Genomic DNA, 15,519 nt, shown 5'->3' with positions numbered 1-15,519 from the left:
TGTTTTACTGCGGGGGGCGAACTCGTGAAGGTGGTAGGTGGCAAACTTGCAATGGGGCGAAGCCTTCAGACACATTTCCGCCTTTTGACTCAATGGTCTAATTTATAGTCTTCACTGGCAAAGAATACTGAGACTGAATGAGATGTCTTTCAACGAAGACGATTGTGGAAATTTTCCACGTGTGATTCAGTTCGCTTCCCTGTTTAGGATTATTTGACGTGCTACCAGCCACTGAGAGGGCAGGAATTTTGCAGGAACTATCTCTGAGAACAGCTTGTAGGATCCCTCGCAAGGAAACTGGGAACCACTTCTGACGTTTCAACGTGTAACGCCTGTCACATTTTACTGTTACTTCCTTTATTTCATGTCAGTTTCTCGTTTCCTTATCTTATCACGTACGCCGGTCCACTTAGTATTAGTAAAATACTTTGTGGAACAGCTTTTATTCGTCTAGATGTTTTCAACAGACGAGGAGGATAATTCACCGCTCATTCAGAGGACTGAAAGTATGGTTTTCTCTCTCTCTTATCTTTGCAATCACGATGAGCTTTATTAAGTTGCACTAACCTGATTAACTTAAAATTTTACCAAGACCCAGTCAAAATTGAATTGCGACTAAAAAGTTTTTTTTCATGGTTTGTATTCTGTCAAGTAATTTTTTTAATTAATGCCATAATTTATAGCAGTCAATGCGTCCAAATAGAAAGCGAAATTTGATAATATTATTTATTTTTCTGGAAATTTCAACCGGCGCAGCAACCAGTGCAGTATTTATTATTCCATTAGTCTTGCTTAATTGGTATTTAATCTGTCAATCTAATTTTTTGACAACCAGATATTAAATTAGTAGCTAAATGCATGAAGCCATCTTAACATGCCCTTTTCAGAGGATTGTATTAAATGTACACACTGCATCACTATAATTTAGGGCATCATGCTTATGCATCTCAAAGAGACCAAAGTCAATGTTGAGTTAATTATAAAAGCTAATTAAGGCTAACCAGTGCTGCATTTGTTTAATAGTTTCTCTTAGTATGCACACTAATATAAGACAGTCTAATCTTTTAGGCTCAAACCTTGAAGCAAACCTTACAGGTATGAAACTGCTAATTCTCTGTGAGAAACTATCAGTTCCCTTAGCTCGATAATCTCAGCCGTATTATTGTAAAGTAACGCAAGCCAAAGAGGTGTTATTGCTTACACGTAGGTAATAAGATGACCATGATAATGTAAAGATTTTCAGAAAGAGAGATGTTTTTCCCACATGTTACTTGATAGATTAGACTTAATTTTTCTTGTGAGTAAAGGGGGAAAGTTTCTAAAGAAACTGTGGTGTTGCATCAGTGGGAGAGTATAACAGGGTAATTTAGTATTATCAACTGAGTTGATAACATAAATTGGCCACTGTAAAGAGTTTCAAAGCTGATGTTTTGAGCGTTAGCCCTCCTTGTTGTTATTCATTCATTTGCTTTGACAAAGGGCTAACATGCAAAACGCGAACTTTAAAACTATTTACAGTGGCCAATTTACATTCTCAGGTCAGTTGATTTGCCTTTTATTTTCAAGTGTCACCTGAGGTGGTATTTACTATCAGAACTGATTTTATAGCTTTGTCATCTTGCATCTGTTACTGTTGAGTTTTAATACAGTACATCGCTGGGATTATTGTATATTTTTTATGTTTTAGTAACCTGAGTAATTTTTGACTGTTAATTATTTATATGATGTTACCAAACATTCATGTCATTGGATTGCGAAAAAATAAAGATAATTTATACCAATTTTTTTTCAATCATGAAAGCATTTGTTGGAAGCAGGTATTCAAAGTTAAGACTGTTGTTAAATTAACCAGTCCAGAACTCAGGCAAAATAAGTATTTTGCTAGATATTATTCAACACAAAATGGCAAAAAAAGTGAAATACCTTTGTTAGATTTAGATTCCTAAATCCTGTAAGATAATTGGATAATAGTGCAATACCACAAGGTTTCTCTTTGTTTTACACTTTGTAGGAAACACAGTTTTATGGTATTCACCTTTATAAAACTGATATGATTAAATTAAGGAAGATAGATTTATCCTAACCCTGTCATACCCTGGTGATGATGATTTCATGATTTATGTTATCTATGTTTCATTAGTCAGGAGTTCTGTGTGCCATGTGCGAGACTGGGTTGGCTGTATTGTGGCAACATTCCTGATCATCTTTGGAATCAGTTGTATTTCAGTAATCAGTGTGTACAAGGCAAAGGTCAAAAATGAGGTAAAGAGAACTAAAGTTTGTTTGATACATGCCTTTCTACAACAAATGTCAATGAAATCCTCTGGCAGGTTTGATGAATTCAATTTTTATAAATAATTTCTTTTGATTTTAGTATGGCATTGTACTGGATGCAGGATCAACACATACCAATATGTTTGTTTACAAATGGACAGTTGATGATGTTGTGAAAGGCACAGCACTTGTGGAGGAGATTGGAGAGTGTGTTGTTAAGGATAAAGGTAAATATGAAAGCACTTATTACTGGAAACAAAATGTTTTTTAAATAAATTCAAGAGTAGGAGATTATTATGTATTGTGCATATGTATTAAAGCCCCTTGCATGAAATGCCTATTGACTTATTAAAAAAATTCAGGCAATTTAGAGCATTCAGGCAAAAAGTTATTTTTTGAAAAGTATATGTAGAAGAGCATTGTCAGATAATCAATGAATGATATGCTCTGCCATATAATGAGTTCATTGCTTTTCTACAGCTTGCTACTCCGAAAAGAAGTTAGTATAATCTGTTAAGTATAAGGATTGCCAAGCTAGTATTATTGATAAGAATTATTCTTTGTCCAGACTGTAGCTTTAACAGATATTATCCCTTTAGCTCCCATGAGTGATCAAGACAGAATTTCTCTATACAATATCAATACAATATCAACCAGATAAGTGATGAGAATAAAGAAAAATATGAATTGAGGGATAATTAGTTGATCCAATACCAAGTTCTCTGAACTAACATTATAAGAATTCTATGGTTGACTGTAAGGAGAATTAAAAATTTGATCTGGGAATTAAAGGGTTAAAAGTCATTGTTAATGTGTACTCCTGTTGGTTGAAGTTCACTATGATTTCCTGCTCCCTTCTTTTGTAGATAATCATGTGGCAGGAATATCAAGTTATGTATCAGATCCTGCTGAAGCTGGACAGTCACTACAGGGTTGTATAACAAACACAGCAAAGAAGTTGATACCTTCCTACCTACGAAAAAGGTCACCAATCTACCTTGGAGCTACTGCAGGCATGAGGTTGCTTAAGTAAGGACTCAAACATTCTTTACATGATCAATAGATTATAAAACAGGGGAAGCTTTATTAAGCAACTCCATATTAAGTGGTCACTCCGTTTTAAGCAGTCAGTTTTCAAAGTCCTGCAATTTTCTCCCCTTAATTACTGTCAGTAATTTTTACCTAGAGCTCTTAACTCTTTGACTTCCAGGATCTGACTGTTAATTCTCCCCTCTAGCTGCTACACACTTCCTTGTAAATTAGTTGCAAGAATTTGTTGTTAGATCAAGATAACAACCTCTACCTGATACATTTGAGTATTCTCATTACCTGTTTGTTGGATAATGGATGGATATTGCAGGGAGAAGTTATATGTGAATCACCTCTGGGAGTTAAAGGGTTAAGTGGTCACCTCTATTAAGCCTCAGTGATCCCCCTTGACTTCATCCCAATGGCCTGTTTTTATTGTCTTCCACATGTAATGAACATTCACGAAATGCTGAACCACTCAAACAAAACTAAGCAAAATTTCTTACATAAAAAATTCATTCCGTGTTTGTGACCCCTATTCTGTGGAACCTGTATTTAGCAATCAAATTATATTGAGCAGTCACCCCATCATTTGCTGTGGGTGTCTGCTCAATGAAGGTTTGACTGTAACTGACCCAGCTGTATATACTCACAGTTCTTAAATAATTTTTTCCATTAACTGTTGCTTAGACTGTAAATCTTATTGTATAACTCTGAGTTTTTGGCCCAAAAAAGAAAAAGGATGTAGTACAATTGTTGTAATCCTCTTCCAACCTGTTTCACTCATGGCTATATGTCTGAGAAGTTGAAGAGGAAATTTAGGAAAATAAGAAGCATTAGCAAATTGGGTGTTGTGGGTGTCATCATCAATTGGAGGAAGTAATTCAAACTAAGAAGTAGATTTCAAAGTGGATATGTCCCAGTCTTTTTTCAAACACTTTAACCACTACAAACAGAGTACAATGTACTCACACTGACTCAAAAACATTATGTACCTGCCACATTTTCAGGGAAATGAATCCTGCAGCAGCAAGTAGTATCCTTGCATCTGTACGAAAAACGTTGAAGAGCTCACCCTTCATGTTTGAAGATGACTATGCCCGTATCATCAGTGGTGAAGAAGAAGGACTATCTTCCTGGGTTACTGTCAACTACCTATATGGTAGCTTCAATACTTCACAGGTGTGTGGTGAATAATGAAGTTAAGAATTTGCATATTACAGAGCTGGTTAGATATATCTCTTTGTTATTTGTATTCACTTAATATGCATCAATAATCATAATGATTGTTCATGATTCAATCGTCAATATATTACTAATACTCTACCAATTGTTAGGTATAGTATGCTATAGCCATTGGTGCTTATCCCAGATACAACCTCTCGGTGTCTTCATGTGACTCCCATTGTCTCAATGTCAGAAAAAGTTGTATTGTTGTATATATGTTGTATTTCAAGTAGAGAGAATTAGATGGTAGATATCTTGGAAAACTGTTTCCTGCCTCCTTAAACTTGAGATCAAGTTAGATAAAGACAGCAAGCTAAAGCAGTCTATACACAATGACCTGTTTGGTGCTCCACTTGGGATCTCATGCTCAGGATTTAACCCTTTAACTCCCAGATCAAATTTGTTATTCTCTTTACTGTCAACCATGCAATTCTTATAATGTTAGTTTAGAGAATTTAGTATTGGATCATCTAATTATACTCAAATTGATATTTTTCTTTATTCTCGTCGCTTATCTTTTTAATATTGTACAGATATTGTAAGGAGAAATTCTGTCTAGGTCACTCATGGGAGTTAAAGGGTTAAGGGACTAATTGTTAGGCCACAGCTTTACCAATCACATCTGTAGTGATGTAAATTTATTTGTAAATTTATTATTCAAAATGTTGTCCATTACTCACAGGAAACAATAGGAGCTTTGGACATGGGAGGTGCATCTACACAAATAACATTTACTTCCTCCAAAGCAGCTCAACATTCTAGTAAATTAAAATTGTATGGGACAAAGTATCAGCTGTATACACACAGCTACTTATGTTATGGCAAAAAAGAGGCAGAGAGAAGATTTTATGCACAACTTGTTAAAGTAAGTTCAGTTAAAGTGAGAGTAAGTTCCAAGGGGTTACTCCTATCTGCAGCTATAAGCGAGACAAAAGGTTTTCTCATGTTTTGAGGAAAACATTTCCTTGAGATTTTTTTCCTAGATAAAGAATATATACATTTTTTTACCCAGGTAGGGTAGGAATACAACTTAAATCTGAAGGGGCTCTATCATAGACTTAGAACAGGTTTCTAAGGGTCCCATCAGCACCCACCCACCCACCCACCCACCCAAAGATTTGTAGAGTTTCCTCAGTTGGAAAAATTTCCCTCACCTTCGGTGGTACTGTATTTGATTTGCAGTTACCATTTCCAAATGCCTCATGTTTCCTCATTTTTGTTGAAAGGAATCTAACTCAACTGCAAAAGTTTACAACCCATGTGGACCCAAAGGCTACATGCAGAACATAACATCCACGTATCTGAGGAGTTCTCCTTGTGTGAAAGGACTTACCTCCAACCAGACTACATTTACTCTGATGGGAACTGGGAACTACTCCCTTTGTTCCAAAGAAGTCAGTAAACTTTTCAACTTTACATCATGTCAGGGCAACAGCAGCTGTTCATTTGATAGTGTTTATCAACCAACCACGGATGGAAAACAATTTTTTGTAAGTAAAATATTCACTTAAACTCCAATGCAAACAGCCTTTACTTTCCCCAAAAACCGTTGAAGAAGGAGCATTATAAATGGGTAAAAATTGTCAACTATTTCCACTTTTTTGCTGCGTACGAACTAACACACTAACAAAGGAAGTTTGGGAGTGCTTACCATTGAATATTTATTGGTTATTTATTTTGCTAACTAATGGAGAATTCAGACATTTCTTTGCTCCTCTGAGATTTCTTGCGCTGGGCGCTGCGTATGGTGTTTTCTTTATGGATCGTACAATGTTGTCACTCTTCGTACGTTACTGATTGTGAGGCTAATATATATGCATTATTGACCTAGCATGAGGTCAATAATGCATATTGACCTCATGCATAATGCGTTTTTATGGCTGGACAGGCGTGATCATCTAAGGATGTATTTCATAACGTTCAAGACACTCGTGGTTTTATTTGCTGGACTCCCTTTTTGAAATAACTTCGGATGCTCCATTTTGCGTCTCTGTCCGGGTAGCCAAACACGGTCTTACATTCATCTTGCTAGCTCGAGAAGCTAATCAGAAAACGGAACCGCTTCATATTGCTTGCTTGGGTAGCCCATGCAGATGTGGTTTATACTTCTTCTTGCTGGCTCGGGTAGCCATTAAGAACACGGTATTCGCGTCATCTTGTGGGCTTGGTTAGCCAATGCGGACGCGGTGTACCCTTTCTTGCTGTCTTGAGTGGCCAATCAGGACGAGGTATTCCTTCCATCTTTCTGTTTCGGGTAGCCAATCAGAACGCGCTATTCGATTCATCTTACCCGCTTCCAAAGTGAGCCACATAATGAAAAAATTTTGTAATTCTTACTGTAGAGGAAAGTACTCATCGCGTGTCCTATTTATGAAAGTAATCATTAGCGTGTAAGTGACTTAAGCTCAAGTTGAACAATAACGATTATGTTTGTTTTGATATTGGTAAACATTTACCTTTTCAGTATTTTGAATTAAATGCCCCGGATAAGTTATTTTCCTGATAATTTTTTAGGCATTTTCTGGTTATTACACTGTTACTAAAGATCTTAATCTCACAAGCAACGCGTCACTTGATCAGCTACAAGCCTCCGCAAAGAATATCTGTGGGAAATCTTGGGATGAGGTAGGTCTTTCCATGTTTCACTTTACAGCGCTGTGGTATATAAACGTTTTAGAAAAGCATTTTCAGAGGAGCAGGCACCTCTACAGCAAACAGGAATTGAGAGATCTGACAGCAACAGATAGGGCAGAAGATCGGTTTTTGAGCGAGTGTTCAAGAGACTGCATTCCTATTCCTTCACTGCTCTCTATCATTGTCATCAGTTCCGAAAAAAAAATTTCTTTTTGATTTATCAGATACATATTTTCACCTATCTGCGACTTGGTCCTGTGCATTTTCTCGCGCTTGGAATCAGTTATATATGTTCCCACGGCTGAGTTCTCGTGACCCTTCGTAGGTCATTATAATATTCTCCTTTGCTGTGTATTTCCGTTTCTATAACTCAGCATGGTCTTAGTTTTACGACACGAAATCCAAAAACGTTCTATGTTGCTAAAATAAGAAAGCGATAGGACGTCAGACCAGATCACGAGATGGTTGAGACCAAAACGCAAACGCTACCGTTGGTACTTTTGTAGCATTCTTTTAGCAGATCATCGGCCATTCAAGATGGACCTTTGTCAAAAGTGCTTGTGTGATATCTAAATGCAAAGAACATCAAGAATGTTTAGAGCCGTACATGGAGAGAAGTGACCGCCCTATTGACTGTCTGACCAACCGTTGGGCTGACTGACATACCCACTGACCCACTTACCAACGGACCATGCCGGTTGATCATCTCTTCAGACAAACTACTGATGGACCAACTATCTAAAATCATAACCCTGTTACACACTGTAAAATAAGATACTTCTCTTTTTTTCTGTAGATTAAAACTATCCCCACTAAGTATCCACAGTTCTTGCCGTTTTACTGCTTCGATGCACAGTACGTCTACACGATACTTTCACGTGGATACCACTTTGAGAATTCAACCGCCAAATTGCAATTTGTCGGCACGGTGAGTAAGAGAATCATTTTTTCACCTTTTAAATTAGTTCGTATACCCTTTTAGAAGAGGTTTTCGTCCTTATTGCACACATCCCTCTGATCTTGTCTTTGACGTTGTAGTGGTCATTTGGTGGTGCAAATTTGAATTAGAAATGGTTAGGGAAAAACTTCACCCCCACCCCCCCTGACTGGGGGAGTGGGGATTAATTTCCCCTTATAGCTACTTTACCCCCTTTTGTCATGCAAGACAATCATAAAGTTCCTGGTCGTTCTAGTTTATTTTCATAGGGGAGAACCCCTCCTTCCCTGCCCTCTGTCTTAAGCTGAAATCCCGAGATAGGATTTCTCGTATCGGTTAGTCAGCTTTATTTCCCCACTTTCACTGAATGTTTTTTCTTACAGGTTAACCGTCTTTCCCTCGGCTGGGCTCTCGGTTTTATGATCAACGCCACAAATTTATTACCAATCGAAAAGCCTGCCCTCGTCTCAATTCACCTGTTCCACAGTGGTGTTTACGTAGTAGTGGTAATTGTTGGTGCTTTACTTCTCAGCACTGGGGTCCTTATATGCATAATGTCCGCCGGGAGGATTTACAAACAAAGGCAATCAAACGTGCAAGGACTGGTGCTGTGATCAAGATCAGTGGTTACTGTGCCCTGATTTCTGGGTCGCGCGCTGTCTTGACAAAGTCATGTGACCAGTAATGGCGAATTAGAAAAAAAATGAAGAAGGTATCAAATATTAAGAAAGTGCATATTACCACAGAATTGCTTTCATTAGACGATATTATTTTTATAAGAGCGCATTACAAAGAGACAGTGTTAACCAGGTGTGCGACTGGATGTTTTGAAAAGCGATTGTAGCCTTTTTCGAATTCAAGTTGAATTTTTTTCTATAGAATACGTATGTAGAAAAATAAGCATAGGGTTTGATCTCAACGTTTAAGTAGTTTATCATATACTTAAAGCAGAAAATAACAGCTGGTTATTGTTTGACCTGACCATTCTAAGATCCAATAATAAGTAATCTTATCTAAGTAGTTACCTACTCAGCCTCACTCACTTGTCGAACTTTTTCAACTGTCAATTACTGTATCGATTTGTAGTGGTTTCTCAAAGTTCTTGGCCGCGCCTTTCCCCACCCCCACCCCACCATTTCCCGCTATATTGAGCCCACCGTCAATGAAGAAAAAATAAAGCCTCACTCAACTTGTAGATGTGGATTCGCCAGTATTTGAGATTTACAAAGCAAGCAAAGAATGGTTGATTCATACGTGAAGTCTTTTCTTGAAAGGTTTGTTTAGAAATTGTATTGAGAGAAAGAAGCGCAATTTCGAATCTCAATTACACCCATTCAGGGCTCTTGGTTATAAAAATTTCGGTGAGTCCTGTTCTATCTTAGCTCTCCTAAGATTCAAAGGTTACCCTCCTCCGATCTCCAAACATGGATTCCAAATATTAATTCGTATAATTTGGTGTTAATTCAAGATAACGGCACCTTAATGATTTTTTATCCCGATCCTACTGAGGCTAGTTCATTTCTCCCGTGATTCAAAAGGGTTGAACCAACTGGTAAGGATGGGTAGGAAATAACTACAATTTTAACTTAAGATCCCTCTATTTTATTGTAGTATTACAGATAACTTATACTTATTTAGTTTTACTTATTTACTTATACTTCGTGCGAACATGCCTAATTACATCAATGTTACAGTTGATTTTTTACGAAATAGCTACCTACTCCTGAAATTTTATAGAAACTCAACTTTTGTAATAACTTACACTAAAACTCAACATTAAAGACTATTTTGAATCCACTATGGTTTTCACTTTTTGAAAGTGGCTATGTCTCGGGGCTACACTGAGTCAAGTGAAGAACGTGTGTTATTTCTAACTTGTAACTGTGTAGTGTATTAAACTACGGAACAAGACAACCTAAGGGTGTGGTCGTTTGTCTCTTGACTTAAATCTTCGGAGTCAAAATAGATTTTTTTTGCCCGTGTAAATAGCCATTGGGAGACACCTCAGGGATTCTTGGTAATTTTCGAACGAACCGTTCAATTTTCTTAAGACTCCCTGTCGCCCGCTACAGCCGTAGTGTCGTACCTAGTCTTCATCATGCTTATGCTAGAGTGCAATGCGGAGAAAAGAATGATGGACGATTTTTACAGACCCAACATTACACCTCGCACTCATGTGACCCCCCGTTAGATAAAATAACTGGAGACGAGACCACTGACACAAAAAAAGCACGCCCCTCAGTGATTCTGAAGCTTGAGAGTGCCAGTCGCACGTATCCACTATTAGCAATCTTAGCAACAAAGATTTTCTTGGCTTTTTGTGGCATTATTGCTATCTGTTTCAGTGATGTCCGAGCCTGTTATTCAAGGACTAGTATCATAGCGTCAAACTAAAAAGCCTCACAGTCAAATTATCTTCCTTTCACGAGGAGAGCCTTGCCTGCAATTAGTTTTATACTAGTGACCCCATAAAACATAACCGTCAGGGCATGAAGTGTAGTGAACCATTTTCAAGAGTCCAAATGAATTATTGTGATAAACGAAAGGCTGTAATGAAAACCTACGACACTAAGGAAACAATAGCCTACGTAGCAGTCTTTAACCACTAAACTCACTGAGAACCGAAGGCTATGCAGAAGGTGCCTTGGTAATGATGGCATTATAATTACTGCGAAACTACTCATTTCTTCTTGTCAATGTGTTTGCACCTTAAATGTTTGTTCATATTCCCAAGCTGCGTAAATTTCCTTTTGCAATGCGGACATTCGAATGGTCTCTCCCCTGTATGGACTCTGTTATGCTTTGTAAGAGTTGATCGATCAGCAAATTTTTTATTGCATCCTTTGTGGTCGCACACAAATGGTTTTTCTCCTGTGTGCGTGCGCTTGTGATTGTTGACAGCCGTGGAATGGGTGAAGAACTTGTTGCAGATATCACACTTGTAAGGACGCTCTCCTGTGTGGCTGCGCAAATGCGATTTCAGTCCCCCGGCTTGTGCAAACGTCCTTTGGCAGACCTTGCATGAAAAAGGTTTTTCTCCTGTATGTGTGCGAAGATGAACTTTAAGAGACGAGGCACCCGCGCAGACTTTAAGACAAATATTACATTGGCGCGTCTGACGGCTTCTTTTGTGAGAAACACTTGTGATAGTACTTTGTTTCTCTGACAGAGTCTCGTTTTGGGCAGATGTTTCTTCTGGGGTGGAGGAGGGTTTTAGAGCACCACTCCCCACTGTTTCGTTAGGAACGACATAACCCTCATGGGGCTGGTTAAGAGTTAATAGGTTTGCTTCGCGAAACATGGTTCGTGGGTCTGGATAATGAAGAAGAAGAATTTTTTTAGAAGCAAACGAAACGGGGGCCTCGTAACCTGCCCCACGTGGAAAGCTCAAGAGAGGCACGTTATTAAGTGCGTATCCTACTGGTGTAAAACTACATCGATTGGTTGTTGAGAAGGGCGGATGTGATATTGCCTCTTCGTTGGTCCTTTCGCTCGAATCTTCACCTAAATGGACTGGACCCATAGCCTTGAGAATTGGAGAGAAGGGCACAGATTGCTGAATAGGTAAAGGATACGGTGCAAAGTTTGTCGCTCCAGTATCTGCGTGGGAGGGACTGGCGTTCTGAGTGAACATACCAGCTTGGGTGGGGCATTGTAAAGTGAAATTATGGAAGGTACCATTGAGAGCTGCGTTTGAACTGCTTCCCCTCTGGGCCTGTACACCACACGTATTCAGTGTAGGAAGGAGTGGTTGTCCGTCTCCTAGCGATGATACCTCACGGGGGGTATCATTATTCATGCGATCCTCACCTTGATTCTCCATCGCTATGTAACGGAAGGGGTTGTTATTAAAAGCTATGTTCCTATTCACTGAATGTGCCATCTGGTTTAAAAACAAAGCTGCGTAATTTCCATTCCATCTCATAACAGTTTCCTCCTGCAATCGGCTGCCGTATTCACTCTGGTTATTCAGTCTGAAGTCTGACCGAAGCATGTTGCTACTGCTTTCAGCCTCCTCTGGACCATCGGAACTCTTAGTACCACTGCAGTTCAAAGGATCGTCAGGGTGGAACGAGTTGTTTGAATTGACGAACTGGTGCGGTGGTCGCAGTGCTTCGTTCGGATGAAACACATACCGAGGGATTTTCATTTTGCTACTGCGCCAAACGACCTCGCTGTTCTTACCTCTCCCGTGGAAAGTGTAGGGATTACTTTGAGAAGTATGTCTTTCCATGAATGAAGAAGACCTTGTATAAGGTGTGAGAATCTGGTTTTGGAAGCGCTGACTACTCAAGATGTCGTGGTTAGTGCATGAACGTGACGACATTATTTCCATAAACGGAGGTGCTTCTGGCTCGAGATTATGGGCAGTGATTGGCCCAATTGGCCCATCAGGGTAGCAGGAGGAGGTTGTTCTTGATGTAGACGAAACTGGCGATATCCTTGCGTATCGAGACTGTTGCTCGAAAGGAAGTAATCCAAAAACTAATGGCTCATTAAGCGAAAAGTCTGAGGGAATACGCAAATTAATTTGGCTAGTGGTCATTTCCTGTTCCTGACTTGAAGCATAGGCTTGTTCCTTGCCGTCCATGTTTCCTGTTTCAAACGATTTGAGTCCCGTTTGACTCACACCGTGAGTCCCGTCTGACGCCTTATCTTCGTAACAGTCCATCACCGTCGCTTTGTTTCTGAGGTATTTAAGGGCGACTTGTCTCAATAGTCGTCTTGGTTAGCCTTGAAAAGTACAAGCATAAAATCAAGATAAACCATTTGACAATAGATTTGTAGACGGTCTCTCTTATTAACCAGTTTTTCATTTCAGGCGAGTAGGGTGACTGGTTATATTTTTTCAACAGATAAAATTCTGGGGAAGTTTCACCTCTTTATGTTAAAATAGAACTTTGAAAGAAGAGTACAATCATTCATTTCCTACCTTTCATCGTAAGAGATTGAATAACTCAAATATTTAAAGTTCATTGTTTGCCTTTCAAATTCTTATTTGGCCAAAACATATACTCTGGGACATTTTGAAAGGAAACTGAAGAAAACTGAAATCAGAGCAATTATTAATTCAAGGTCTTAATTTCAAAACAACTTAAGATATGTCTCTAACGGTTGTAAAATGGTTGTAAGGCATTTGCCAAACACATACACAAGAGCAACCCACGACGCGCCCAAAGATCAGTGACCGCGATCCTTCAGAATGACGCCACACCAAGTGCACTGTCTTACGGCAAAACGCACAGTGCAGAAGGTACAAGGAAATTGAATTTTTGTTTACTACATCCGATCAAAGGAACTACTTAGATAAACTCGTTAAATACATTTTGTACTTTATTCTATAAGCTTAAACTTATCGAACAATTCTACGGAATTATTTCAGTACTTCCTAGAAAGAAAACGGATTTAAGAAAACTTAATTGCTTTCTTGGAATCAAAATAAAAGTCAGATTTTTTTGTTAAGGCAATTGGGTCAGCCATGAACTTAAGTCTTACAAAGTAGTTGTATGCATTTCCATTTCAGTCTTGTTACATGTAAACTGCATGTGACTGAAGACTAAATATTTTACGCGGATTTAGGCAATCGTATTAAACTTTCTCGATTGGTTAGCCTTTTAAATTCTAGAAATCATCTTCCGGATGAGAAAATTTTTAAGCTTTCGTAACAGATTTCTGAACACCAAACAACCTTTAGCGACATATGCTTAAAATATCCGCACTCAGCTAATCAGTGGAAAAGCTGCAACTGGTCGTTAAACGACGCCATTTGTACGGAAAATAACTTTAAAACACTTATGGGCGAGAATTGGGCTAAAAATTCTAGCCAACAAATTAAATCGCTGTTTCTTTGATTGAAGTGAAAAATATTTAAATTGATCTTTTTATACTTCGAGAAGATTTATCAGAAAACCCTTTCGAATCATACAGCAGTTTGAATCAATACAAACGTCAGTTACGACTTCTGTTAGTTATCTTCTCGAAAATTATTCTTGATCATAATAGAGTTTTGGGCCATAAATCAAACACATTTCATACACTAAAAGTAATAAATTATTTTGCTAAAGTAAACTTGCGATAAGACGGCTTTTAAGTGGAAAAATGACAACTGTTGAATGACTAACTTCGGCGAGGTGTCTGCGCTGTGCTTGCGCTCAATGAAGGCTGCGTCTACACTCAACAACGTGGTGCCCTAATTCCACCGCCGCTGCTTTGAAAAATATTATGGAGAGCGTTTTCACTCTCTCAAAACTATTTACATCAACACCTGAGCAAGTTTCTGATAGTTAAAAATAAGCACGAATGACTAAGGCTTTGAACTCCTTTTGGTACGAATTCACACACAATATTGCACGTTTGGAAACTTACCTGTTGGTCTTTAAGAAAAGTTTTCCCGTCGCAAAGACTGTTTAATCCACTGTGCGGCCGAGTTCTAGATGATAAAGTGATGATAAAAATAATCGAATCCTTTTGACATATAAGTACAGAAAACGAGATCCAGAATTGATCTTGACCTTTTCAGCTTACCTCATGAACTCTACTCACCTACAGCAGTCCAAAACTTCAATAACGTTTGGTTGCGATCAACCGTTCTTTTGTGTTCTTCAAAGACAGAATTCCTGGAACTTTATAGTTTTCATAGAAGCCGATTGATCCTTGTCCATTTAGTATAAGATATTTCGATATTCGCTTGAAGAGAGTCCTTTTCCACCACGACGGCATTTGGCAGTGTGTTATGAGCCTGATCCTCACTGATCAAAGTTTGATTGACATTTTTAGAATGTACTCTAGTCGTAGGGGTGGGGTAGGTGTTGAAGGTGGTAGAAGACCTTTACGAACAAGCTGGATGGAGACTTGAAACTAGTAAAAGGATGTGGAAAGCTTTTGTAGAATTCCGTAGTTTCCATTTACTTTTGTAACGAACACAACAGCGAAGAATGCTTCGCCAGTTTTTGGGAGACAATTCTCCAGAGGAGAATGTACTACTACGGGAAACAGAGACCACCTGCACCGGAATTGGGGGCTGTCCTGGTGTACCGGTACACGAGGGAATTCCTTTTGTTTTCATAACCATACATGGAGTTATGACGCAGTTCGTTAATGTTTCCTTCTTTTGTGTACCGGTACACGAGGACACAACCCGGAATTGTCATTGGAAACGTTCAATTTCAATGTACCTGGTCATTAATTTTGTTCTTGCTCGTCTCTGATGGTGGTTGGTAAGCCTTATTTTGCGTTAGTGTTTTTATTTACTCTTTATGCCTAAATTTGGAGGAAATCCTAAGATGTACAATCCCTTTTGGTGGTCTCTTCTTTGTGCAGATTCCTTGGGAAAAATCAATCGAAGCTGCTTCGGACCGCGTTAATTTGATTTTAAAATCTTTCAAGATCTAGAAGCGTGAAGTGTTACATTCCGCATC

The 15,519-nt window shown here is 38.6% G+C and overlaps 2 protein-coding genes across 3 annotated transcripts; one reads left to right on the top strand and one right to left on the bottom strand.

Annotated features, from left to right (window-relative positions):
• The first annotated feature begins 335 nt into the window (after positions 1-335).
• Positions 336-9,898, top strand: LOC113671186 (ectonucleoside triphosphate diphosphohydrolase 8). Of its 2 annotated transcripts, none has more exons than XM_027187403.2 (10): positions 336-506; positions 2,141-2,262; positions 2,375-2,501; positions 3,141-3,303; positions 4,314-4,485; positions 5,213-5,395; positions 5,757-6,020; positions 7,045-7,155; positions 7,961-8,092; positions 8,485-9,898. In XM_027187403.2, exons 1-10 carry the CDS (start codon positions 455-457, stop codon positions 8,713-8,715), a joined length of 1,557 nt encoding a protein of 518 aa, XP_027043204.2. In that variant the 5' UTR covers positions 336-454; the 3' UTR covers positions 8,716-9,898. The 2 variants fall into 2 exon arrangements, with proteins under 2 accessions (XP_027043204.2, XP_027043205.2); XM_027187404.2 differs by having other exon boundaries at positions 338-506; positions 8,634-9,898.
• On the bottom strand, positions 9,688-14,852 carry LOC113671166 (uncharacterized). The gene is made up of 3 exons (XM_089197872.1): positions 14,645-14,852; positions 14,468-14,531; positions 9,688-12,835 (listed from the first exon to the last, which is right to left on the bottom strand). Exon 3 carries the CDS (start codon positions 12,771-12,773, stop codon positions 10,782-10,784), a length of 1,992 nt encoding a protein of 663 aa, XP_089053998.1. The 5' UTR covers positions 12,774-12,835; positions 14,468-14,531; positions 14,645-14,852; the 3' UTR covers positions 9,688-10,781.
• Between the last annotated feature and the right edge of the window lie 667 nt (positions 14,853-15,519).

Source organism: Pocillopora damicornis, chromosome 2 (assembly GCF_964200805.1).
Source record: "Pocillopora damicornis chromosome 2, jaPocDami1.2, whole genome shotgun sequence".
NCBI lineage: Eukaryota > Metazoa > Cnidaria > Anthozoa > Scleractinia > Pocilloporidae > Pocillopora > Pocillopora damicornis.
Note: the sequence above shows the minus strand (reverse complement) of the source record. Positions and strands in the feature narration are given on the sequence as shown.